Source organism: Lithobates pipiens, unplaced genomic scaffold (genome assembly GCF_037356315.1).
Source record: "Lithobates pipiens isolate NorthernLeopardFrog02 unplaced genomic scaffold, aLitPip1_a1.2 Scaffold_23, whole genome shotgun sequence".
NCBI lineage: Eukaryota > Metazoa > Chordata > Amphibia > Anura > Ranidae > Lithobates > Lithobates pipiens.
Window position 1 is genome coordinate 274,289,774 of NW_027507785.1, and position 27,482 is coordinate 274,317,255.

General features: G+C 42.8%; 1 protein-coding gene across 3 annotated transcripts in view; it reads left to right on the top strand.

Annotated features, from left to right (window-relative positions):
• The window catches only part of TNR (tenascin R), an 835,808-nt gene extending 809,061 nt beyond the window's left edge, over positions 1-26,747 (top strand). For all 3 annotated transcript variants that reach the window (XM_077453200.1, XM_077453202.1, XM_077453201.1), the window contains one exon: positions 23,131-26,747. In XM_077453200.1, the coding sequence (XP_077309326.1) occupies positions 23,131-23,241 (111 nt within the window). In that variant the 3' untranslated portion in view covers positions 23,242-26,747. The remainder of the gene's footprint in view (positions 1-23,130) is intronic.
• Positions 26,748-27,482: the final 735 nt, after the last annotated feature.

A 27,482-nucleotide genomic window follows, 5' to 3' on the forward strand; every position in this document is an offset into this window, starting at 1 on the left:
ACCCTCACTCCCAGATACTGGATAGAAGATACCCTGGAGAGCGGGAGAGAGGCGGCACACCGGTCTGGAGGGGACAAGTCGAGAGGCAAAACCTGCGACTTGGTCCAATTAATACGTAGGCCGGAATGACTGCCAAACTCTTCTATGACCCCCAAGGCAACTCGCAGCGACTGGCCCGAGTCTTCTAAATACAGCAGAGTATCATCTGCGTACATACTTACTGATTCCACCAGAGAGCCACATCGGAGGCCTACTACATCCGGGTGTGCCCGGAGTGCAGTAGCCAGCGGTTCCGCCGCCAAAGCATAAAGCATAGGAGAGAGCGGACATCCCTGACATGTGCCACGGCCTAACTGGAAGGGGTCCGACACCCAACCATTACCGGCTACTCTAGCCATTGGGCGATAATACAGAAGAGTAATCCATTTAATAAAATAAGGGCCAAACCCAAATTTACCCAAGAACTCCCAGAGGTAATTCCACTCAATGGAATCAAATGCCTTGGCGGCATCTAGTGACACCACCGCCCTCGACCCCATCCTGTCATGCCCAGCCTGAATATTCATATATAAACGACGGATATTTATGGCCGTGTTTTTCCCAGGCATAAATCCCGTTTGATCAGGGTGAATAATTGATAGAACGATGCCACTCAGGCGGGTGGCAAGTACTTTAGCCAATATTTTTATATCTGCCTGGAGCAGCGAGATGGGACGGTAGGAATCCGGGGAGTGGGGATCTTTTCCTGGCTTGGGTATCACTATAATACCGGCCTGCCTTAGAGTATCTGGTAGGGATTCGGATTGAAATATGTGCGTATATAGCCTCAGTAGTTCTGGCACTAGTATCTCAGAGTATTGGGCAGAAAAATCTAGGGGATTACCATCTAGCCCAGGGGCCTTAGCCACGGCAAGGGAAGCTATTGCTAGGCTGATCTCATCCGCCGATAACGGAGCCTCAAGAGCCCTAATCTGTGTTTCAGACAGTTGGGGAAGAGAGACATCCTGAAGGTGTGCCCCTGTCTCATTTCTCGGCGTATGCACCTGTGACGCATAAAGGGCAGCGTAGTATTCACGAAACATATTGGCTACTGTCGGCGGATCAGTCACTTCCTCACCCCCACGGTCAGTCAACGAAACCACCACCGGGGGTTTGGAGTCCTGATGTGCCAAGTAGGCCAACAACTTTCCTGCCCTTTCCCCCTGCTCGAACACCCGTTGTTTAATAAAAAACAGCTTTTGTTTAGCCTGTTCAATCTGGAGGTGATCAACTAACCTTGTGTGGTGTCTTAGCATCTGGGCCTTAGCAGGTGTGGGGTCAGTGGTAAAATCAGTGGTCGCCAAGTCCAGCTCCCTCAGAGCATTGGACATCAGATTTTTGGAGGTACTCTTCAACCGGTTGATCCGGTGTGATAAAGTGGACCGTACATGCAGCTTGAAGGCCTCCCAGGTGCAATCAACCGAAGCCGTATCCCGGTTAGTATTAAAAAAAAACTGCCACTCGCCCCCTATATCTTCACACTCACGCAAGGCGGTTAACCAGAAAGGGTGAAGCCACCATGGTTTTGGTCCAGTGTGCCGGATCAGTGAGAACGTTGCCCAACAAGGGGCATGGTCCGACAACGATCTGGCACAATAGCCCGTGTCAACTAGCCTGGGTAACAATTGGCTGGATACAGCAATGTAATCAATACGTGACATGGTGGAATGAGTTGCAGAGAAACAGGAATAAATGCGTTTAGACGGATATTTAAACCGCCATAGATCAGTAAGGGAGAATTCCTGAAACGTGAGGCTTAGGCCAGTGTCCCCCTGCCGAGGTCCCCCTCGACCAGGGCACAGTTTATCTACCCCTGGGTTCAGAACCATATTAAAATCCCCCAGCCAAATCGCTGGGACATTGGGATGCTGAGCCATAAAAAAGAGCCCCTCCGTAATCAGTCTATGATCATAGGGCGGGGGTATATAATAGGCGAGAATAATGTACTGTTTACCATGTAAAAAGCAGTGTACAAATATATATCTGCCCTGTGGGTCTGTCTTCAATGAAACTAAAGTAAACTGTGCCATCTTAGCCACCAACATAGACACCCCACGGGAATATGACGTATGGGTGGCGTGGTAGGCCCAGCCAATCCATGGGTGACGCAATGCCAGTGACATGCGTCTCTACCAGGACCATGATATCCGCCCTATAGGTTTTAAAACACCCAAACACTGCCGCCCGCTTAAGTTTATCCCGGATCCCTCAGACATTCCACGTCAGTAACTTAAGAGTGCCCATGGTATGGTCTCAGCTACTATCTCAAGGGGGAAAATAGTATTCATACCCCTGGGCAGGGCTGCACCCATCCCCACAGTATATATACAAAGGAGAGACATTTGCCTGTAACATATCCAATTAAATCTTGTGCTATAAACTAAACATACAACATAAAAACCTTTAACGTAACACTTACATCCCATCCCCACCCTCCCTGCTCTCAGCCACCCCAACTTAGCTGGAGCTCTCTTCCTAGAACAAACCATTAAACACTTGGCAATGTCAGTAACAATAAGCCACGCGGGTGGACTCTGCTAGGTATGTGCCCAGCGACAAAGCCAAGGTCTTCCTCGTCATAACCCGACAGTTAGGCCGGAACCGGACCATGCGTCCATTCTCCACTCCTCTCCCAGTTGTGCAGTGCCCATCACAGCAGCGTAACATACAAGTCCGACAAAGGGCATGTAGCAGGAGGAAGTCAAAGCACTGCAGTCTCATGCAGCAAGTTAAGGTGTCCTGTGACCCCGCCACCTACCCAGGGAAAGGGCCCATATAGTTCCTCTGAGCGGGCCACCCAAACTTCAGGGGAAAAAAAAAGGAAAAAAGAAAAGGGAGGGGAGGGGTAATATGTAATAAAACGGGGATAGGCCCGCAGAACTTGGGCACAATCATCATCAAGCTCCTCAGACAACAAGGGTGGCATCCAGCAAGGGTGGGGGGGGGACATGGGTAGTATCTCAAGGATTGCGTTCAGTTAACAACACACAAGTAGTCTGACAGCGGCCTGCTTGCACACAGAAAGAGGGGGGCCAGATAAAGTACTCCCAGATCCTGTGTCGAATTTAGTCCCGAGGTGGCCGATTGCGAGCCGCGTCTCTCTGATCCAACCAGGACACCGCCATCTCAGGATCTTCAAAAAAGTAGGCCCTATCCTCCCCCACAACGCGGAGTCTGGCCGGATACAGCATGGCATACTTAATGTGATGTGCTCTGAGGCGCCTCTTGATTTCTACAAAGCGGGAGCGACGTTTTTGAACTTCAGTCGAGAAGTCGGGGAACAACAAGATATGCCCGTTCTGGAACGGGATATTGCCTCTATCCCGGGTAAGGCGGAGGATGGCATCTCTATCATGGTAATTAAGCAGCTTAGCAATGCACGTACGGGGGGGTGCTCCCTCCGGTGGCGGGCGGGCAGGCATCCTGTGAGCTCATTCAATCACAAAGGAGGCAGAAAAGGCCTCCCTACCATAAGCCTTAATCAGGAGAGATTCCAGAAATGTCGCCGGGTCAACTCCCTCAGAGCCCTCGGGGAGACCGATGAACCAGAGGTTAGATCTGCGAGCCCTGTTCTTGAGCTCATCCTGTTTCTGGGCTAGCTGGTGGAGCTGTCTCTGCACATCCTCCTGGGCATGCTGCGTGGGGAACAAGACATCCTCGGCCTGGCTGATCCGGGTTTCAGTCTCCTTCACTCTGTCCCGCAGTTTAGCCATGTCCTGTCGGATGAGTGACACATCTACTTTAATCTCCTCAAGCTTAGATGTCAGCGTGGCCTGGCAGGTAGAAATCGCCTCGAGCACTTTCGCCGTAACCGATGCGGTGGGTTCTGCAGGCGGAGAGGACTGTCCACCATGTTGGCCCTCATGGTCCCGCCGGAATTTATCAAGTGAAGCCGCCGCTGCAGAGTGTTTCTTCGTTGGAGACATGACCCCGAGCTACGCAGGGGACTAGCAGGTACAATACCGGTAAAGACGCAGGTAAAGTAGTCAGTGGGCACCTAAGATCACTGCAGGAGATCGCGGTAGGAGCGGAGATCAGGTCACAAGTGTCTTACTCCATCGCTGTCCAGGCCACGCCCCCCCTTTTTCTTTTTTTCTAATTAAGTCTGCTGTTTTGATTTTATGCCTGGATGGAGGAGTTGTTCAATAAAGAGTGAAGCATTTTAGCTGGAGGAGTCTTGCTGCAGGAATCTAATAAATCATGTTTTATCTTTGCTTAAACAAAAAGATATAGGGGTTGATTTACTAAAACTAGAGTGCAAAATATGGTGCAGCTGTTCATGGTAGCCAATCAGCTTCTAACTTCAGCGTGTTTAATTACGCTTTGACAAAAAAAAAAGAAACTGGAAAACGATTGGTTTTTAGGCAGAGCTGCACCAGATTTTGCCCTCTAACTTTAGGTGGAAGTTGGTAGATTTACTTAAACTCACTTCCTTATGAGTGGATCATAGATGTAAATTGTGAGGAGTATTCATTTTAAGATTTTCTGCTATAAGAAAGACATTAGCTAAAGTTTGAATACTTGGATTTTTCCTTCTGGAAATTAATGTGGCTGGTGGTTTTATTTTGTAGAAGAGCTAAAACATTTTTATACAATCATTTAATATGGTCACACCCTAAGGTGACCAAGGGCTCTTACCAAAATCGTTTGAACAGTTCTTACCACTAGCAGTCCAGAACCAAAGGCCAGTTGTCTTCTTGCTCAAGAATATTTTTGTTGGCACTACTGGTAGTCAAGAACAAAGAGGCCAGTGGTCTTCTTTCAGAAAAATTAACACTACTGGCAAAGGAAACAAAATTCTTCAGTTTTCTGATCAAGGAAACATATCAGTGCTATTGGAATTCAGACATAAGAAGTCAGCGGTTTTCCTTCACACAACAGCAGTACATCACAGACCAGGGATTCTCCTAGCAGGGAAATATCCTTTGCAGTTTACCAGTACTACCATGGATCTAGCAGCTGGACAGGCTTCCCCCTCTTGTCCAATGTGGTGATGCAATACTTAGTTTTTTGAAATACTTAATTTTATCAGGACTTCAAATGATAACTCTGTCCATGAAAATATGCCTACCATAGCCCCAGGTGGATTAGCAACTGTAAGGGATAGCATTCACTTGGATCCACAGGATCTAGACACTCCTGCATAGCTCTATTTCCTTATTATGGTCCTCCAGTACATGTGGACATTGCATTTCATACTCTTGAGCCACACTTTTGTTCACAATTTTCTGTGATCTTTTCAGCTTAGTGAGCTCTTTAGGGTTCCCACGCCCAGACAGCACGTTCTAGAACAAACAGCAGTCCTTGTGGGCAAGTTATTTTAATAGTCCCTATATACTGCAACTCTCCCTCTTTAATTTTAGATGTATGTGGTGCTGGTTCAGTGAAAGCCAAGGTTGAAGTCAATATCTCTGTGGGTTCAGGTGTCAGGGCAGCAGTGACCTCCTCCTCCCCCACCTCCTCCACCTCCTCCTTTATGTCTTCCCACTCTTTCTCTAGGGACAATGCATCACTAGGATCTTTCTCTTCCTAAAGTCTCCTAGGGTCTCTGCCAGGACAAGCTGGATAGAAGCCACGGCAGGCCCAAGACACTATAGACAATAAGAACCCCAGATTGCTCACTGGTCTCCATAGCAGATGCCCTCCCAGGTCCTAGGGCAGCTCTCTTACTTCTTCTTTGATGCAAGCAGCTGTAATTGCAGGCCTCAGCTGTGTCCACAGAAAGCCCAAGCATACCCCAGTTGATGTGCAGCAGTCCCAGGCCTGTCACTTTCTGTGGTGGTGGCAGTGACCGTGTTGGCAGTCATAGGCTCCTCAGTGCTGTGTAGTGTTGCCTAGTCTACTATCAACATGCTTGGGGGAAAATTAGACTGTAGCACCACTAGCATAATGTCTCCACAGTGGTTGCAAAGGCTCCAGGGTCTGATATCACCTAATCCCGGGGGTGCACAGGATCAGACTTCCTGCGGTTAAATGCGCAATCCAGTGTCAGCAAGGGTTCTGTCACCCGGGACAAATGCTAAGTGTATTTACTTTTACATTCACAGCTCTGATAAATAGTGAAATGGCACCAGCACATGGCTAACAGTTTTATCATATTGCTCTCTGGTACACTGCAATGCACAGGTAGCAGCAGCGTGCAGTGACTTCTTTCACTTCTTTCCTGATTCCCATAGGTTTCCCTAGGTGCAAAGCTTTTCTGGCGCTTAGGTCATGCAGTGGCCCTTTGGAGCCACAGAAAGTTACTTCTACATTTGTCATTTACACCCCTTTCACACCAGGGCGTTTTGCAGGCGCTATAGCGTTAGAAATAGCGCCTGCAATCCGCCCTAAAGAAGCTGCACCCCGAGGGCTTTCACACTACAGTGGTGCGCTGGCAGGACGTCAGAAAAAAGTCCTGCCAGCAGCTTCTTTGGAGCGGACAAGGAGCGGTGTGCTTACCGCTCCTCCACCGCTGCTCCCCATTGAAATCAATGGGGCAGCGCTGTAATGCTATTGCGGCGTATTGCCAGCGGTTTTAACCTTTTCGCGGCCGCTAGCAGGGGGTAAAAGCGCCCCGCTAGTGGCCAAATGCGCCGCAAATCCGGCGGTAAAACACCGCTAAAAATAGCGGCATTTTACCGCCGACGCAAAGGGCGGTGTGGTGTGAAAGGGGTCTTAAAGAGACAGAGACTTGAAGTTATCTTCCCCCAGGAAAACACAAAACTTTTTTCACAACAAAAGCAAGCACACTTGCACATGTCCTGTGGGTCCCCAGAGACAGAACTGAATAAGGTCCATCCATTGTCAGTTGCCAGACAAAAACTCACTGATCTCATAATAGATTTCTAAGAAATACTGCTTGGCTCTAATGGGCTCTCCTAGCCTTCCTTAAAGAAATGACACTACAGGTGTAGCACACCACTCCACCACAACACTCCAACACACCAGTAGCAACAATCACACTTTAGGCTTATTCTAGCTTTTAAATATTTTTTTGCTCAGCAACCTGGAGAGAGGGAAAGGGTCCAGTATACTCAAAAACAACAAAAAGATTCTGGGCCAGGCAGCAGCAAACTGATAATAACCCTTTAAAACAGTCCTACGCTATGTTCTGGAAATGTAGGCCGTAGGCAGGGCACACATACAAATCTCCTGTTTCTAATAATAATAACATTTCTGCCTTAATGATATAATACTTCTTACCTTCAAATCCACTCATCCAAGTATTCAGACATCACCCGCATTCCTACATCCTCATCCCAGCCTGGCTGCTTCTCAGCAGTCCACTATGGTTCCCCATTAAAGAGACATCACCAGCATTCTTACATTCTCCAATTGGTCAGCATGTCTGAGCGCTGACCTGAGCAATCTGCTTTTATATACATATCAACAGGAAACCACGCCCTGGAGGGTTTGCCTCCAACCAGCTAAACACCTCCTACAAAGCTTGTGACCTCACAGCAGCAACACAGGATGTGAATGCCCATATAAGGACAATACAATGCAATACAATACAGAAGAAAGTGGTGTCTTCACAGACAGCAAATCAGACATTTGTTTTCCTTCAAAAAAAACAATCACAGACATGTATACATTCAAATAGTCAGTGACACAAACTGACTAAATGCTTTCAATGATGGAAACCATACAAAACCAATGAACGATGACTACAATTCTGTTGATAGAAATCCTTAATATACATTGTTCCAGAAAACAATGTATACCTGGATTATTCTACAACTACGTGTGGATGGAAGGTTATCCACAGATGTACGCTGCGATCTCCACATGTGGTGATCAGACACAGCAGAGACAATGAGCGCACATCCGCCTACAACCAATCCTTGCAGAGCAAGCATATGCCCCCAGATGATCATCTGTATAAAGTACAGGGGCCCTTTCACTGGCGGACATACCCCTACTCCGCAAACACCTCTTTTCAATCCCAGGAAGTTATCCACTACCTAACGGATCTCAACCAGCGTCAGTCTGCCCCAGTCAGCTCTTTTAGAGCGGGCTAGGGGAGAATGAACACAGGGGAACTCTTATGACAATACATATAAAATACATATAACATTTTCCACAACAGCTATCAGTAAAGCCGGTGGTCAAATATTTTAGTAGAAGCTTCAGCTGTTTAGCATTAATTAAAAGATACTCCAGGTAGGCTGCTATCTTTCTACTGCCTAGGCCAGGGATATGCAATTAGCAGACCTCCAGCTGTTGCAAAACTACAAGTCCAATCATGCCTCTGTCTCTGGGTGTCATGCTTGTGGCTGTCAGAGTCTTGCTATGCCTAATGGGGCTTGTAGTTCTGCAACAGCTGGAGGTCCGCTAATTACATATCCTTGTCGTAGGTCTCTGCAACAGGCCAGTGTAGATTTTGTATGCCCAGACTAGCTGATACCTTTCAGTTTCTTTGGTCTCTTCCACAGGCCAGTTTGGGACTTTTTAGGAAGCGGATTGGAGGACAATGACTGGACCCTTCACAGATATACTCCTCAGACAAACAAGAGACCCCAACGGCTCTCCAAATATTTATCCTCTTTCCCAGCTCACATCACTGGTATAAACCACTTAGTGATTGTCCAAGGCTGAGAAAATATGTATGACCCCCATACTTTGTGACATCTCACTCTATCTGCTGAGAACATAGTAGCTGCAGGCAGAAGCAATCAATTCCTTGACCTCAGGAGAACCACAACAAACGCAGATATCATTCATAAACAAAGCTCAAGCTGTCTACAGCCTAGCTGCAAATACTAAATTTATATAAGGAACAATGCAGCTAAAGGCAGCATCTTTATGTTAGTAATCCCCCACCATTCCTTACTCCATTTCTGCTTGTGCAAAATACTAGACATGTGCATTCCTTATCGTCCAAATGCATTTTTCGTCCAAATTTCGGGGATTTTTGTGTTCATTTTAACAAAACGTTAACAAATGCGCAGAATCCGAAATCCAAAAGATCCAAAATAAAAAAAATGCTTTATTTTCATATCTATTATATTTTCGTATCGTTGCGACAACAGTTCAATATAGATAGATAGAAGATTCAACATGACGGTGACAATAGCGATCTGTGTCTATCGAACCTGCGGTCGAATGAGCCTAACCTAACTTTATCAGTCCAAGATTATTCGAAATAGAGAGAAAAGATTCGACATTACAGAGACAATAGTAAAAGAGCTGTTAGTGGTCGCTGCTTCGACATGAAGATTCGACAAAGCAGCTAAAAACATACGATCACCGCGAGCGGACATTTACGGACATCGTACCGCTACCCATTCACCTGGGGGAAAAAAGTGTCAATAAAAAAAACACACTAGACAGGTTTTTAAAGTAATTTATTAGGCAGCTCCGGGGGTCTCTTCCATCTTCAGGGGTCTCTTACGACTCCTCCGCTCTCTCCGGCTCTTCTCCAGGACTCTGGTTCTTCTCCCGCTCTCCGTCCTCCTATCCCGCTCTCCTGCCTTCTCTCCCAGTCTCCGGTTCTTCTCCCGCTCTCCGATTCTTCTCCCGGGCTCCTCAGCTATCTTCTGCTCTTTTGCTAGTGGTGGCCCGGTCTTTTCCATTGTCTTCCTCCCTGTTCTCTTCTTCCGATGTTGACACGACATTCTGTTCCGCTGTAATGCTGTGTGTGAGGTGCGCAATGACTTATATAGGCATGGGGCGGGTTAAGCAGCAAAAAAAGCTCAAAAAAGCAGCTGTTAAAACATCCGTGTGTATGAGGCCTAATGCAGAAGAAACAAAGCATGCCACATCTGCATTAAAAATCCTGCTTGTTCACCATTTTTTTTATTTTTATTTTTATTTTATTTTTTGTAGCTAAAGTTCCACTTTAAAGTATGGTACTATGAGCTTTTTTACGGTCAACCCAGTGGGTTGAACGAAAAGAAAACTGTCACTTCCTGTCGGAGCAGTTGTATTAAAGATTTAATGTTAGCACATCGATCTCCCCCACTAAACTATGGTGTTCTAACAGGGGGGGGGGTAAGATTGGGAGCCGATCGGCTGCTGGTTTTCCAGCATGTTCAACCAATAGAAGCCAGCTTTTGTTGGACTGACTGCCATATACTTGGGCCAATGTCGTCTGGAATTCAACCCGTGTGTACAGGGCTTTATATACCAAGAAGTAAAAACATTGATACACAGAAAATGTGTTTTTTAAGTGGTAATCTTCTCTACACAAACCAGATAAATTGATTACATGAAGCCCAACAGCTAAAAGCAGCAATTAACCTACTGACAGAACATCACCAAAGTGTAAGACGTGGATTGCTATTCAGGAAAAATCTGTCTTCAATCAACAGTAGGTTTTAGTAGGAATAGACACACCCTCAATTAGAGAGAAATGTAATTTTCTTTAATGGGCTTGGTACTTGCTACTGAAATAATACACAAATGTATTAGTGAAACTTGAGCTAAACATAAAGCTGCAATTACCGTATCTATTATCCTATTCTGGTTACCTTGTGTTTGCAGCAAAGAATACACTTACAAAGCAGAAACTTCTATTCTCTCCATATGAACTTTAAAGTATTTATGCTCTTAGGCAATCTGTTTGGAATGTGTTGAATTATAAGTACGTGTACCCAGATTTTCTGTTATTTCCTGTTCCTGTATCAGGAGTTATGGCAACAGGAAGTGTATTGAAATCTGGTTAACATGGACGGATGGTAATAAACAATCATCTGTGATTTATTATTTTTTAATGTTTTATTTATCTAATGACAAATGTAACCTGTCATTCTTTGGTGACTGGTGGTGATCCGCGTAGGTAGGGAATGGAAAACTCCCCACCATGTGCACACACGGTAATAAAAATCTGACAGAAGTTTCAAATCTTCTTTCCTTTATCTATTATTAAGACATGTTTTGGTGTAGGCCTATGAAAAAAATTAATTTTGCATGCCAATCTCCCATACACTGCCTACAATCTCCTGCAGACTACACTATGGGGTCTGTTTAAAAATGATACTGCACAAACGCTTCAGTATTCACACTGCTACAGTGTGGCCAATCATTTCTGGGATGGCATCATATGACGTCCTCCCCTGATCATGCCTGCTGTGGTGCATACACGGCATGCTCTGCAATCGTTGTGTCCTCAGGACACAGCTGATCACATATCAGGTTAAAGAGCCAATCAGCGGCTATTTAAGACGTGATTAGCTGTGTCCAATCACAGCTGATCATGATGTAAACGCAAGCCGGTTATCAGCATTCCTTTCCTCATGCTGACAGCATGAGGAGAGGAAAGCCGATAACCGGCTTGTGTGAAAGGGACATCTACACTAATAATCAGTGCCCCCTATCAGTGCCCATCAGTTTCACCTATCTGTGTCGCCAATCAGTGCAGCCTCATTAGTGCCTCCTCATCAGTGCCCACCAGTGCCGCCTTATCAGTGCCCATCAGTGCTGCCTATCAGGGCCCATTACTGCTGCCTATCAGTGCCCATTAGTGCCACCTATCAGTGCTGCCTATCAGTGCAGCCTCACTAGTGCCTCCTCATCAGTTTCCACCAGTGCCACCTTATCAGTGCCTATAAGTGCAGCCTATCAGTTCCCATCAGTTCCACCTATCAGTGCCCATCAGTGCAGTCTCATCAGCGCACATCAGTGAGGGAGAAAAATTACCTGTTTGCAAGATTTTATAACAAGCTGTAAAATAATGTTGTTTTTTTACAAAATCTTTTTGTTTATTTAGCAAAAAATGAAAACCCCATGGTGATTAAATACCACCAAAAGAAAGCTCTATTTGTGTTAAAAAAAAATAATAAAAATTAAATTTCTTTACAGTGTTGCATGACAGCGCAATATTCTGTGAAAATGCGACAGCCCTAAAAGCTCCCACATTATGGCCACTTGATCAAGCTGACAATTATAGGGAATACACATATTAAAGCAGTAGTAAACCTCAAAAAAAATAAAATCTCCCTGCAAATTAATGTCATAATGTGCTAGTATGCATCGCATACTAGCACATTATGAAAGACTTACCTGAAAGCAAAGCATTTCAGGAGGCGTGCTGTCACCGCTGACAGTGCTTCCATCTTTCCCTGGTCTTCCTTCCGGGTTCTGTATGACTGGCCAAGCCACAATGAAGTCACGGCCGGGGCACCACTCTCTCTATGAACAGCACACCGTCCATTGAAAGCGCAGTGCACATGTGCCGGTGACGTCACCGGCACTGCTAAATTAAACATCTCCCAGTTTAAACACATTGTGGAGATTATTTGAGATGACTGTGCAAATGCTTTTTTTATAATAGACCCCTATGAGTAACTCTACAATTAATTTAATTCCAGTAGAAATACATCATCATAGCTCACCGGATCTTGATGGATCAAGATTCAGCCTGATGAGCAAATATGCAAAAACAAGTGTCGAACAAAGCGCTCCAAGTGGATTTTAGCTCTCACATCCATCCACTATGGCCAGGTGCTGATGCCGTCTTGCTGGTAGATAAGTACCATGAATTGAAGGATCCACCACACATCCTGACTGTGGAAAGTTTCTTTATTAGTCTCTTAAATAGCACAGAATGTAGTTTTTAGGTGTTCAACATTTTTTGAAAAAGCGATTGTAAGCCTGAAACATTTTAACATCTGTGGTACTTTTCTAACTTAAAAAATGTAATTACCAGTTTAATAAAGCCAACCTAATCATTGCACAACCAGTGGCACAGAATCCACATGTGGCTTATGTCTTCTTTTCATTGTGGATCTTTGTAGGCTCCATGCATGTGCTCCAATATAGTCATCTGCTCCATGTTAAGTCTATACGTATGCATAAAAATGCTACTTATTTTTCTACTAATTAATATTTTAATATGGCAGATGACACACATGCACCATAATATAACTCTTATGCCACATACACATGACCGGACTTTTCAGCAGAAAAGGTCCAATGGAATCATTTCATCGGATATTCCGATCGTGTGTGGGCTTCATCTGACTTTTTTCTTCAAAAATTCTGAGTGACCTAGAAATAGAACATGTTTTAAATCTTTCCGACGGACTCAATTCCTATCGGGAAAACCGTTTGTCTGTATGCTGGACCAAATACTACCCAAGGGCAGCTATTGGCTACTGGCTATTGAACTTCCTTTTCTACTCCCGTCGTACATCATCGCGTTCGAAATGAACAGACTTTGGTGTGATCGTGTGTAGGCAAGTCCCTTCGGTTGAAACTCCATCAGAACTCCATCAGAAAGACCGTCAGAAGTTTATTTTGATGGAAAGTCTGGTCGTGTGTACGTAGCATTAGGAACTCCCTTGAAAAGATTTCTCCACTTGAATTCCCCATCCCAGGGACAACTACAAGAATGTAATACTCTTATCTGCCAAATACTTATTTTGGGCCCATTCACACTGGAATGCAGTGCAGGAGAGCCGATCACAATTCCCTTGCGATCTGCTGCGGAAGTCAGTTTGACACTCCAAACACATTGCGTTTGCCCGCACTGAATCGCATGCTACAAAAGTAAGTTTCAAAAAGTAGTGCACAACTAAAAGAAATTCAGAATTTGCTGCAACACTTCACCTTTATTGATCCTTCATGCAAAAGACATCACAGACAGTACCGGGTAGAGTAAAAGTTAACACCTTTTACGCTGTGACTAGTGCCTCCTCATAACCCTTAATTCATGCACTACTTTTGGCACATTCAAAATGAAGGAGCTGAAATTGCATTGAACATAACTGCATGTGAAGCGCACAGGAAACATACCGTTCACATTCAGTTCTAGTGTGAATGGGCCCTTATGTAGAACACAGGGCCCTTATGTAGAACACAGGTAGAAAAAGTTGCAAAGGGCTGTTTTTTTCTTTTTGGCTTTGTGGAAGCTGAAGAGAAATGTTATTGTGTGTGAATCTTTTTTCTGGAATGTGTGAGAGGCCTAAGAGGCCGGTATGTGAGAAATTCACTGGTGCCCACACAATTCTGAAACATACCTTTTTTGATAGAGTCTGTTAACGCATGCTAATAAAACCTTGGTTTGAGAGCGTTTTGCAAGACAAGCAAAATGTAAAATGGAATTTTGACTTAACAAGTGATGTCTTGATATAGTTATTTGTTCTAATTATATATATATATATATATATATATATATATATATATATATATATATATATATATTATAATTTATGATTTCATATTTCAAATTTTATCATACCCGGGATGTCTATTAGACTCTTGTTTGGACGGATTTAAGTGAATTATTTCTAAGAATTACAGGCCTACAATATAAAATGCCAAATTTCCATGCAATATAATGGTACCGCTTTCAGCACCTAAAATCTGAAATAGTCATGCCGCCAGGGAGATTAAAAGAGGCACATCTAAGTATGCAGGCTTCCGGAGTAAAGCTGTCCACATCAAGCCTCGCTTTAAGATCGCTCTACTGCAGGGTAGTCTTCCTGGTCACAATTGCAGACTGACAGCAATGAGAGCCGGCGGTGTGGAGAATGGTCTATGTGGACAGCTTTACCCCGGATGCCTGCATACTTAGATTGCCTCTTTTAATCATCAACCATGTGAGTTTTTAAATGTTGTACCTTCATTAAATGTAATCATATTACTACATTTAGAGGCGCCTCTCTTCTCTTTTATACACTGTATTTCCTGCTGGATTTTGCATCTAATACCCTTGTGGAGGCTTTCATTTGTGGGTGGACAGTTTATGGTTACACAACCTATCACATTGCTATAATCTATTTATATGGACTATAAACTGAAAGACTTATGAGTAAATGGTTGTGGAACGAATCATCTTTGATTCCATTGTGTCTTATGGAGAAAATCGAGCAATGTACAAGCATGTTTCCGGAGAAAATTATGCTCGCAATCCAAAGTTTTACTGTATATGTATGACCATTTTTATCTTTGGGTTCTTAATAAATGTATCACTAAAGGCCTCATGCACAAAATCTCTTTTACACGCATTTGGCATATTTTTCAGCCTGAAAAAGCTATGTTAGCATATGTGTCCATGCATACATAGTTTACGGGCACATTAGAAGAGGAGCATTTACAGTCTGAAAGAAGCTTTTGAGCAAAAAAAAAAAAACACTTGAAGTGCCTAATGTGTCTAAATGCATCTAAACACACTTTAAAACTGGACAAGTTTAGCTCTTGAGTGTTCATTCCAATGACCATAATAAGTTAATATTCTGGGCAGTGGAATCCATGAACACTCAAATGCTTGACGCTCCTAAACACGTGTTCAATATGCGGCTGTAGGTGCATTTTTTAAGCAGCTTTTTCGTGCCAGGAGTAAAAGGCATTCAGAGAAGAAAATCGAACTCCCTTTGCATGCATGAAGCCCAAGAAAGTGTGAGTGATACTGACTATTTTCATTTCTCCCACATTTCAGCAAAAAACTGGGGGATTAATGTAAATTAAGGCAAATCATTGCTATTTCATTTAAATACATCAGAGTCAATGGAGAAGGGAATATTAAGATGGTTTATAGTGGCTTTAAAGAGTGCAATAAACTGAGAATTATTGGAGCTCTTTTCAGCTATACTGGACTTGTCCTTGTGCCAAGAAACAGCCACTCATTTGCCTAGTTTTTCTTTTTTTCTCCACACTTTTTCTTACAAGAATATTAACTAAGCTAAAAAAAATAAAAAATAAAAAGACAGTACAGAAATAATGCCAAAGTGAACAAAAAGACAACAAACACACATTAAAACAATAAATAAATGAAAAAAAACAGAATTAAGCCCCATGCACACTATCAGATTTTCTGCTTATTTTTTCCTTCAGATTTATCAAAACCATATGATATGAGGTCAAATCTTAGGCGTTTCAATGTGTATGCAATCAGGCAGGCCCTTGCACTACATGGTTTTGGTAAATATGAACAAAAAAAACAGCAGAAAATCTGATAGTGTGTATGAGGCTTAAACCTAAATCTTGCCCATCATCCCGAGAACTACTGTAAATACAAAATAAATACTGTTATAGAAAAAGAGTAGATTTTTTTTTTTTTTTTTTTATCAAATTTCACCTAAGCAGATCAATAAGCAAAACTTATAGACCTCACTTTTGCAAAGCAAATTTGATAATTTAGCGGAAAAATTTAATTAGCCAAAATCACTATTCCTATTACTAAACCCTGATATTCAAGGGGGCTGATTTACTAAATGCAAATTGGTTGTTCACATGGAAAGGATTTTTTATGTTTAAATATATATTTATTAAATTTTAACAAAGAAAACAACAACAGATGTAAAACATTTTCAAAAAATGAATTCTAAATCAATACACAAAATGTGAACATTAAATAAAATATTACATACCGTATCAATATATGTTAGGATATGATACGATATGATGACAGAATTTATAGTCCTAAATCTTTCTGTCTAATGCATTTTTGTAATGATGACAAAAACACATAGAGGTTTATTTACTAAAGGCAAATAGTTGCCGTCTGCAAGTGCAGTTGCTCCAGAGCTTAGTAAATTAGGTAAAGCTTCACTTTGAAGTACCCAACCACATACAAGGAAAATTAAAAACACAGCATGTTTGCTTGCACATGATTGGATGATGGAAATGAGCAGAGCTTCTGCTCATTTAACCCCCCTGGCGGTATTCCCGAGTCTGGCTTGGGGTGAAAATTCAGCACCATTAGCGGCAACCCCGAGCCAGACTCGGGACCACATCGCTGTATCACAGAGCCGAGCTCCGTTTCCTGCGAGCGTTGCGACGCACGGGGACGGAGAACAGTGCCAAATTCAAAGAGTGAAACACACACATTACATACAGTATAATGTAATCTTACAGATTACATTGCTGTATGTAATTATTTCACATCCCCTTTGCCCCTAGTGGTCTGCCCAGAGCTCTGCATGCAGTTTTATAATATAAAAACATTTTTTTCTGCCTGAAAACTGGAGATTGTCCATAACAACCAAAACTGTCCCTTTACATCAAAAGAGGTTTTAGACCAGCTAGAAAACAGAGATAATAAATTAGAATCACTTGCAGAATTGAGCGATAGCGACTTGTGGGGAGATCCATCATCAAATACTGAAAAGTAATGACAGTGACAATTCTGCCACATATTTTATTTTATTTATTTGGTATAATTATTTATAGTTATTTATTATAATTTATAATTACATTTTTCAAACTTTATCATACCCGGGATGTCTGCTAGACTCTGGTTTGGACAGATTTAAGTGAGTTATTCTTAAGAATTACAGGACTACAATATAAAACGCCAAATTTTCATGCAAAATAATGGTACCGCTTTCAGCACCTAAAATCCGAAATAATCATACCGCCAGGGAGGGTAATAAGCTCTGGAGCAACTGCACTTTGCAAAGTACACAGTTCTTTTACCTTTAGTAAATCAACCCCAAAATGTGTATCATATACAATCACCACAATAAAGTTCTTGTGTACCTAAAGTTTGTACTGTATTCTTATTGCTCATCTCTGTTGTGTATGTAGGCCAAAGCACCGGACCTGAAGAATTATTAATTCACATTTTTCAAAATAAAATAGTTAATAAGGGTATGATAAGGGAATTATGATAAGGGAATTATTCCCCAGCTTAGTGAATACAGTGAAGGCCTACTTCCATTATTGGTCTTCCATCATCGAATCACGTGCAAGAAAAAAATAATAAAAAAAAAAAAAAAATCCACATGATGGGTATGCATTCATTCATGGGTATTCTTTGCAAAGGGAATTTCCAGCATAGTCACTGAGCTCATGGAAAATTCTCTTGCAAAATTAACAGCCTAGTTGCCTTTAGTAATCAACTCCTATAGCCCCATACACACTATCAGTTTTTCTGCTGAGTTTTTCCTTCTGGTTTACCAAAACCATGTAGTGCAAGGGCCTGCCTGATTTCATACAAATTGAAACTCCTAAGGTTTGAACTCATATTATATGGTTTTGGTAAATCTGAAGGAAAAACTCAGCAGAAAATCTGATAGTATGTATGGGGCATTAGACTTTTATCACTGTGTAGACTCGCACGTCTCAGAAGTGAATGCATCTAAAACAACAAGTGAAGCATCTAAGTTGCATGTAGCAGGCAGAACATTTTTTATTGCGTAATGTCACCATCACCAACATAAGCTATAGAGAAAAACAATCCCATTGAGGAAACATCTTAATTTTTAACTTAAAGCACTAAATATAGGTTCATGCATGTAGACACAGTGGCAGAGGCAATACAAGCCCTCTCTATATGGTGAACAGGCCTTAAGGGAAAGATTGTCTGTTAAGACTAAGCATCACCAAACGCCTAATAAATTCCCTCCAGCAACCCTGCACTAGCCTATTGACCGCTCCGAAAAATTATAGCTGCAACAAAACATACATATCTTAAAGATGCTTCAGGCTTCCAATTACATCTCAATTACCCTGGTGAAATCAATGAAAATAATATAGTGTGTACAAGCAATGTAAAATTGGTATATATCCCATCCTTTACTGCGAGGATCGCTTAATTACACATTAAAATACTTACATCGGCGAGGTCATCTGTGATTTACTGTAATTACTCTTTTGAATTACTGCTCGAAATGAGCATTTTACAATTCCTTTCGGCTAATGCAGAGTAAGATTCTGAAGAAATGTAGCTATATACTATAATCCCCTTACGCGCAAGTAAATGACAAATAGTTGTTTCTCATTTTGGACATAGAAAATTTGTAGTTAAACGCACTGGAAAAAAAAAAAGCAAAGTATGAATTATATCAACGTGACAGAAAAATGTGCACATAGCAAACGATTAGATTTTCATGCTAGCAGCACTTTCATTGTCAGGATAGAGAGCCAGAAAGGAAATTGAAAGAAGATGAGAAGAGGCATATACCTCTGTACAAGGACCTCAAAGGACAAAAGTCCATCAAAGTTTAGGTTACTCAGGTAGTCATTGTTTTATAAAGGGGCCCGGCTGACTGCTAACACCGCCATGTCCTTCAACAGAGGGACCAACCGTTGGTCAAAAAAAACTTAATTTGCTGCAGTATATGTCAGACTTTTATCAGATAACAATAATAAAAATAAGTTCAGGCAAATAAGGTGCCCTCTAAAGTCAGTTTTACTATGCCAACAATATGACCACATAACTTTGTGGACTTACAGCTTGATTTCATCATATAAATTGTAGGATTCTTGATAATTTAATGTTTCTGAGGAAGTGATAAAAAAAATTAGCCTGCTGCCACCTCCGCCCACCAGTCTTGTATTTTATTTACATATTACATGCAATTATATAGCATCAATTTATGCAGCACTTTACATATGTATTATATATTCACATCAGCCCCTGCCCCCAAGGAGCTTACAATCAAAGGTCCCTAAGGCCGCGTACACACGCGCGGACTGTTTGCCCAACCTTGTTCGTCAAACAGTTTCGGCAAACAGTCCGCTCAAAATTTGCATGAGCGGACTTGCCCACACACGAGCGGACTGTTTCAACGAACTGTTTGCCAAACAGTCCGCTCAACTTTTGAAATGAACGGACTCGCCCACGTAAGGCGGAGGCAAATCCGCCCATTTCGAGCGCGTGTACAGGTAGGCGGGGCCCGCGAAGGAGACATGGCGGGCTCCGCCGCCTGGAATGGGCTTAAAGGGGAACCCCAACGCCGAAAAAAATCGGCGTGGGGGTTCCCCCAAAGTCCACACCAGACCCTTGTCCGAGCACGCTACCCGGCCGGCCAGGAAAGGGGGGCGAGCGAGCACGCCCCCCCTCCTGAGCCGTACCAGGCCGCGTGCCCTCAACATGGGGGGGTGCCTTGGGGAAGGGGGGGCCGCGCGGCCCCCCCACCCCAAAGCACCTTGTCCCCATGTTGATGAGGACAAGGGCCTCTTCCCGACAACCCTGGCCGTTGGTTGTCGGGGTCTGCGGGCGGGGGGCTTATCGGAATCCGGGAGCCCCCTTTAAGAAGGGGGCCCCCGGATACCGGCCCCCCACCCTATGTGAATGAGTATGGGGTACAATGTACCCCTACCCATTCACCTGTGAAATAAAGTACAAAAAAAAACACAACACAGGGGAAAAAATATTTTATTGCACAGCTCCGGGGGTCTTCCGTCTTCGGGGGTCTTCTCGCCGGACTCCTCCGCTATGTGTGTGTAGCTCTTTTACTAGCGGAGGAGTCCGGCTTTCTTCCTCCCCGCCGCCGGCCTCTTCTCCCGACTTCGGGGGTCTTGTCCCCCTCTTAGGTTCTTCTGCCGGGCCACCGCGCCTTCTTGTAGCTCTTTTACAGGCGGTGGCCCGGTCTTCTGTCGCCGCTGCCTTCCGTTCTTCTGTCGCCGCCTTCGGTTCTTCTGCCGGGCCACCGCGCCTTCTTGTAGCTCTTTTACAGGCGGTGGCCCGGTCTTCTGTCGCCGCTGTCGTCGCCGCCGCCGCCGCCGCTGCCGCCGCCGCCTTCCGTTCTTGTTCTTCTTCTTGTTCTTCTTCTTCTTCTCCTGGAGATGTTGACTCGACGAGCTCTCCGGCCGGAATGCCAGAGCCGCGCTGTGCGGTCACTTATATAGTGACAATGGGGCGGTGTCACATGGTATATGTCACATGGGTTGGTCACATGGTGACCCCGCCCCCTTACGATGTCATAGTCCCCATGTGACATCAACCCATGTGACCAACCCATGTGACATATACCATGTGACACCGCCCCATTGTCACTATATAAGTGACCGCACAGCGCGGCTCTGGCATTCCGGCCGGAGAGCTCGTCGAGTCAACATCTCCAGGAGAAGAAGCAGAAGAACAAGAAGAAGAACAAGAACGGAAGGCGGCGGCGGCGGCGGCGGCGACGACAGCGGCGACAGAAGACCGGGCCACCCTTTCCTGGCCGGCTGGGTAGCGTGCTCGGACAAGGGTCTGGTGTGGACTTTGGGGGAACCCCCACGCCGATTTTTTTCGGCGTTGGGGTTCCCCTTTAAGCCCATTCCAGGCGGCGGAGCCCGCGACGTCTCCTTCGCGGGCCCCGCCTTCCTGTACACGCGCTCGAAATGGGCGGACTTTCCGAGCGGGAACAGTCCGCTCATTTCGAAAGTACAGCGGACAGGCCCACACACGGGCGGACTGTTCGCTCAAACACAGTTTCAGCGGACAGTTTTTCGGAATTTCCTGAAAGACTTTGTCCGTCCAACTGTCCGCTGAAACTGTCCGCTGAAAGCCCACACACGAGCGGACTGTCCGCCCAAACACTGTTCAGCGGACAAGGTTGGGCGAACAGTCCGCCCGTGTGTACGCGGCCTAACTCACATTCATACATACACATACTAGGGCCAATTTAGACAGGAGCCAAGTAACTTACCAGCATGTCTTTGAAGTGTGGGAGGAAACCCACACAGGCACAGGGAGAACATGCAAATACAAGCAGGTAGTGCCATGGTTGGGATTTTAACCAATGACCCTTGTGCAGTTAACCACTTAGCCACTGTGCTCCCCACAAAACTACATTCCTTATTGTAATAGTAGGTTGTATATGTGTCGTTACACATATCCAGGCCTGATGTAATGATCAACCTGTAACCGCGCTTGCTCAGGGCATAAACAGGTAGTTTCCTCTTCTCTTCTGAAGTGTATAGGAAAGTAGATCAGCCAGACATACCGTAAGTCTGTGGCATGCTCACATGACGTTTCACACCTGGCATCATTAGCAGTGTTTAAATTGAGACTGAACCTTTCTCTTGCGCTTGATATAAGCTTCCATTAGTCTGCCATTTGCTGCTTATCAGAAATGAAATCTATTACTAAGGTGATTTAACTGCTTTTTGACAGATATTAACATCACATATATACACAGAGGTTGATTTACTAAAGACAAATATACTGTATTATGCACTGCAAGTGCACCCGCAAGTGCACTTGCGCTAGATGTGAGGGGAAGCTGTGAAATTAGTGGAAGCTCTGCTGATTTCTTTCATCCAATCATGTGCAAGCAAAAATGCTGTTATTTTTTTATTTCCCTTGCATGTTCCCCTCAAATATAGAGCAACTGCATTTGAAGTGCACAGACTTTTAGCCTTTAGTAAATCAACCCCATAGTTACAATCAGTCACTCATATCTCCTCTAAAGTGTCCCTTCTCCAGGGTAAATCAGTTTAATGCATGTAGTGTTCTTTATAACTGAGGTCCTCCAGTCCCTTTATCAACTTTGTTGCCCTTCTTTGGACTCTCTCCAGTTCCAGCAAATCCCTCCTGAGGACTGGAGACCAGAACTGGATGGCATACTCAAGATGTGACTCAACCGAGTTCTGTACAGTGCAGTGGAATTATAGTCTTATCTCTTGAGTAAATGGCCTTTATAATGCATGATAATGGTCTGTGAATGATTTACAGTGCTCTATAGTGATTTTAGTGTGTTGAAAATGACATGACAGCCAACAAATGAATAAATCTTCTCATTTAAAAGAGATGTGATTACCCTGTAGCCTTAGAAACTTCACACCCCCTTTAGTGCTGGGTTGTCCTCAATAACCATACTCACACGCCCAGCAAATCCAGTGTTGTCTGGTGTAACCAGCCACTCTATAGAGGCAGACCCGGTCCTATGCCATCAGATTTTCTTCTGACATCATCAGATCATCAGGAGGAGAACTGTGTTTTCCAGGATCTTGCAGTTGACCTCTAAAAAAGGTCCAGGTAGGGAGGGGGCTTCAAAGCCAGAGATGCAGGGTTGGGTCCAACTTAAAACATATTTAGAGGGGAAAAAAAATCAATGTTCCAGCCAATGGATGGGATTGAAGGTTGTAATTCAAACCTTTTGAAGAGGGTAAAGGTTTGCTTTAAGATAATAAGCTGTTAGAGATGCTGTGATGCTTCACTCAAGGCCTGAACACTGTCCTGTGGGAGTATGGCCTGTGTAAAGTTCAAGTAGGTTAAAAATTTAAAATAACTTTTTGCTTTGGCAGCAGATCTCTACAGCGTTAAAGCCCCTGGGCCCCTGGTAAGTGATCTGTTAACGAACTCTGCAGTAACTTTACCTCGTTATACACCGCATATATAAAATACAGGTTCTGTTTAAGTAATGTTGTTTCTATTTCAAGGGACTAAGTAAGCTGTACATGTTAACTGTTTCACTTATATGATTTTTTTCTTTCTATTTTCTTTTACAGGGAATAAACTGGTATCACTGGAAAGGTCATGAGTTTTCTATCCCATTTGTGGAGATGAAGATGAGACCATACAACCAACGTACCATGAAGAAACGCTCCCTCCAACTCTAATCTTAGTTGACCCACCAGTCAAAAACATACTTCACCCTCATCTACCTAGCATTGCCCTCTTTCACATCACCAGCAAAATCACTTATTCCCATTTCCCTAATCTTAGACTGTCTTTTTTTCAGATCAGTGGTGGGCAATATAATATTTTTGGGTGTTTGCATTAATGCAGCCCTCTTTTTCATACAGTTCACTGAGCAAGTAAGCTCAAGGTTCATTGGTCAGAAGCCCATGCCTATATTTAGAGTTCTGCCCTAGGTATATGTAAATCTTTTTGTAAAGGATTCATCAGTTTTATTTTTTTTTATTATTACCCATGTCATAAGATATTTATTGCAGGCAGCAAAACAAGGTGGAGTTCTGGACACAATAAGTTGCTTGGTTTTTGCACATGAATGATTCCTACAGGCTCCGACCCTTTTCCCTCACAAGGCACATATTTTGATCTGGGAAATATAAAAATCTATTATATGCAGAATACTTTATATACAGATCTCCCCCAGCATAGATGGCTGACCCCCACCAACTTCACTATTCCATTACATCTAAAGATTGCCAGGAAAAGAAAAATAGGTCTGAAAAATAATTTAGATTTTTTGTGGCCCTTCTTTCCCTACTGTGTTTAGGCCCAAGGCCACGAGCAGTAAATAGGGCATTATTCATGAAATGTATTGTCCTCCAACTGGGAGCCTGCAGAGACAGGGGAAAAGGATATCCTGTGCGAAACATTAGACTGTCTTGTGGCTCTCCAGCTCCATTTCTCCATTCAGTTTCAAACTTATTCCAATACAACCTGAGCTTAAAATGTAGAAATTAAGGTTTGTCTAGCAACAGCAGACACTTCTTTCTAAAGTCTTTCTTCTAAGCAGCCACAACAAGATACCTGCTATTAACCACAATTATTTTGTACACCTCTCTGATTTATTTGAAAATAATGAACACAAGACAAGGAAGGGCGGAAGCAAAACAACCCCAAGCTTGTGAACCTAAAGGATGTCAAAGTGCCTCATCCTAGAATCAGATCACTTAAAGAAGAACAAATGTTGGACCGCGGTCCATGTATTTTATAGGCACTACCAATCTATTCAAATTTGATACAAACGTTATTATTGCATAATTAAAAGGTCATATGAACAGGCACACTGGTACAATATATCAAAAAAGTCCAAGGAAATATCCAAGGGAAATTCCAAACTCTACTTACCGACCAGCCTGCTACCAAATTGACCGAATCTAACAGTATGTGTTTTAAAAACAGGGGTTCTTAAACGCATACTGTTAGACAGGTCAATTTAGTTGGTCGCAGGCTGGTCAGTAAGTAGAGCTTGGAATTTTCCTTGGCCTTTTTTTGACGTGTTGCCCTCCAATGCTCCTTGCTGCATAGGCCAGTTATAGGTGAGGGCAATGGGTAACTTTTTGTAAACTGGTACAATATAGTAGTTCAAAATTAATTCCTCCAAAAATCGAATAGTAGAGAAACAGTATACAGAATCCCCCCAATGTGGATGTAGCAGGAGGATCCTGGACACTGCTTCTATACTATTAGATTTTTGGAGGAATGAATTTTGAACTGCTATATTGTACAAGTTTGTCTGTTCATATGGATCCCCGGTGTATCAAGCCTTGAAAGATATGCTCAGGCACCTTGTGATTGTTCCTATATAGGAGTGCATACTTAAGCTGAAGTGGCTACTGTTCTATTCCTTATATTTGGGTGGATCCTAATTTCCTCCTTTGATCTATGGAGGGGGCCGGATGGCTTTGGTGACATACCATTTTTGGGACTCTACCTTTCCTGGTGCTCTGTGTAGCAGTCCAGATTTTGCACTTCTGCTCTTGAGGAAGCAATATATGCAAAAAATGTTGAGATTTATGTGAAAGGATGGTGACAGTCCCCGGATTATGACATGTATATTATGTATCACTAATATTGTATAGTGTGTACTGTTATTACATTAAGGGATCACTACCATAAACTACATTTTAATGTGATTTTAATGACCTTTAAATTGTTCATTAATAAAGTTTGTATCAAATTTCAATAGATTGGTGTTGTGCCCATAAAGTTAAAGGACCGTGGTCCAATGTTTGTTTTTCTTTAATTGACCTCTTTGATTTAGTTTAATTTTGTTAAGGGTTCCTTGACTTTAAGTTCCACCATAAAGTCTCTGCCCAATGAAATTGCCTGAATTTAGGGCCCAGAAAAAAAGAGAGAACCTATGTCACAGGGTAATATAGAAGTAGCTTTTCTAGCACAAAAACAGCAATCTTGTGGTTTCTGCTCTTGGAAATTTAAAATTGAGCGGCTCCCTATAATACATTAGGCACTCAAGGCTCTGTAAACTGTATAAATGTATAGTGCAGCCCCGGAATAAAGTGCAGCCATGATTGTAAATAACTCGTCATCAAAGGGGCCACCACTGTCTTAGACTACCTTCCTATCATTAATACATTCTATTTTACAGATTAAGTTATTGAATTTTTCCCTGCACTGCACTTTCCTCTTTTGATTTATCCTTTATTGTACAGTATTTAGCCCCTCTTTTCCCATCAAAAATTATTTAACAAAATGTTCTGCATTGCCTCAGCTTTACTTTCTGCTACTAATACTGACTGTTCATTTGCCCATTGCTTGACCTTCTTCATCCTTTCTACAGCTGAATTATTCTTACCAAGGAAGCTATGTTTTTTATTATTATTATTATTAATATTAGAATTATTATTTCCCCCATTTTTCGCTGGGGCAAAGTCCATATTTAATTTTTATTGACCTTGCTCCCTGCGGAGACAGCTGTTCTTCAGTTCCTTTAGCACCTGCAAACATGTTTTTCAGCAGGCAGAAGAGTAAATGTCTTGCTAAAAATGAATGTGCCAAATTCAACTCCTCTCTTGCTCCTCTGATTCTTTTTGGTCAATGAAGATGTCTTTGTATAATTGCCTGACCTTTGCAAGAGGAGTAAGCTTCCTGTGTAGCACTGAAGACAAAGCAGCCATCCAGGAACCTTCAATAACTTTACTTCTTTCAAGCATCTTTAACAGAAACTATTTTCTGTGGACAGGATTCAACTTTTTAATTTTGATAACTTGCATTGGCCAAAAAAAAATATTACAAGCCAACGCCTTACTGTCTTGTTGTATAAAGGGTTAACTGCTATAGTCAGAAGCCAATTCTTTACTTTTCCCAAAATATGTGAGATTTCATTTTCTTTAACATTATTTTATGTGTGCCCTGGTTTACATCCAGTCCAAATGCTAGTGTTCCCCAGTTTTCAAATGACATAGTGCCAGGTAAGGTCTTACTTCCACTATAGTGACTGGATGCATATAGGGTAAGAGGCTTGGGAAGCAGGTCCTTACTGCCAAACAAAAGACTACTGAGAGGTGCCTGCAACAGGGTTCACTGCCCTAGTTATTCTTGTATCTCTTGTCCTGGATGCTGTTAGCCGATGTATAGATCCTTTTTTTAATGCATTTTCTATACGTTATTAAAAGATTCCTATGGGATGATATCTTTGTGTTTGAGTCTCTTTTATGCATTGTGGTGGAACTTCAGAGAACGCTAAGTCAGTCACTGAACATCATTTTTCTAAGAGCAATTTATTCTGAGGACCCACCTACTCTATTAAGCATTCACTTCTGAGAATCAGTAACTTCTATCTTATGCTGACCACACACATTGCATTGTACATGAAATATATGCAACACACTGATCCTTCAATCAGATAAGAATGTTTTGAACCAGCCTGGTCTGTCCGACAGGCTAAAAAAGCATTGGTCATTTTCATCAAAACCATCCTGATAATTACTGTTAATTTGTATTTAATCAATTTTTAGATCAATACAGTATCGTTTTTTTTATTCTTTATTTTTTCTGAACATTTAATTTTGTACTGTTTGTAAATATTACAATTTTTTTTCCCTTAATTATGGGAACATGATAAAAAAAAAACATCAGTTCAAAAACAAGTAAATAAAATGAACATTGCCAAAAATCATGATAAGGAGATTTAGAAGAGGTCTGTTCTAAAATATGAGTGACCACCCTTGCCACCTAGTGCACACTTACTTGGGAGCAAGTGTTCAGCTTGCCTCCTGGCTAGAACACCCCTTTTTCACAGTGTTCAATACAACGGCTATTATTACAGATGTTAACATGAATTACACTGGCAATCTTTTGTCCTGTAAATAAACCCATTAGCCAGCAATTATTTTATTCCAGTCCGAAAGAAAGACTGGAATAAAGT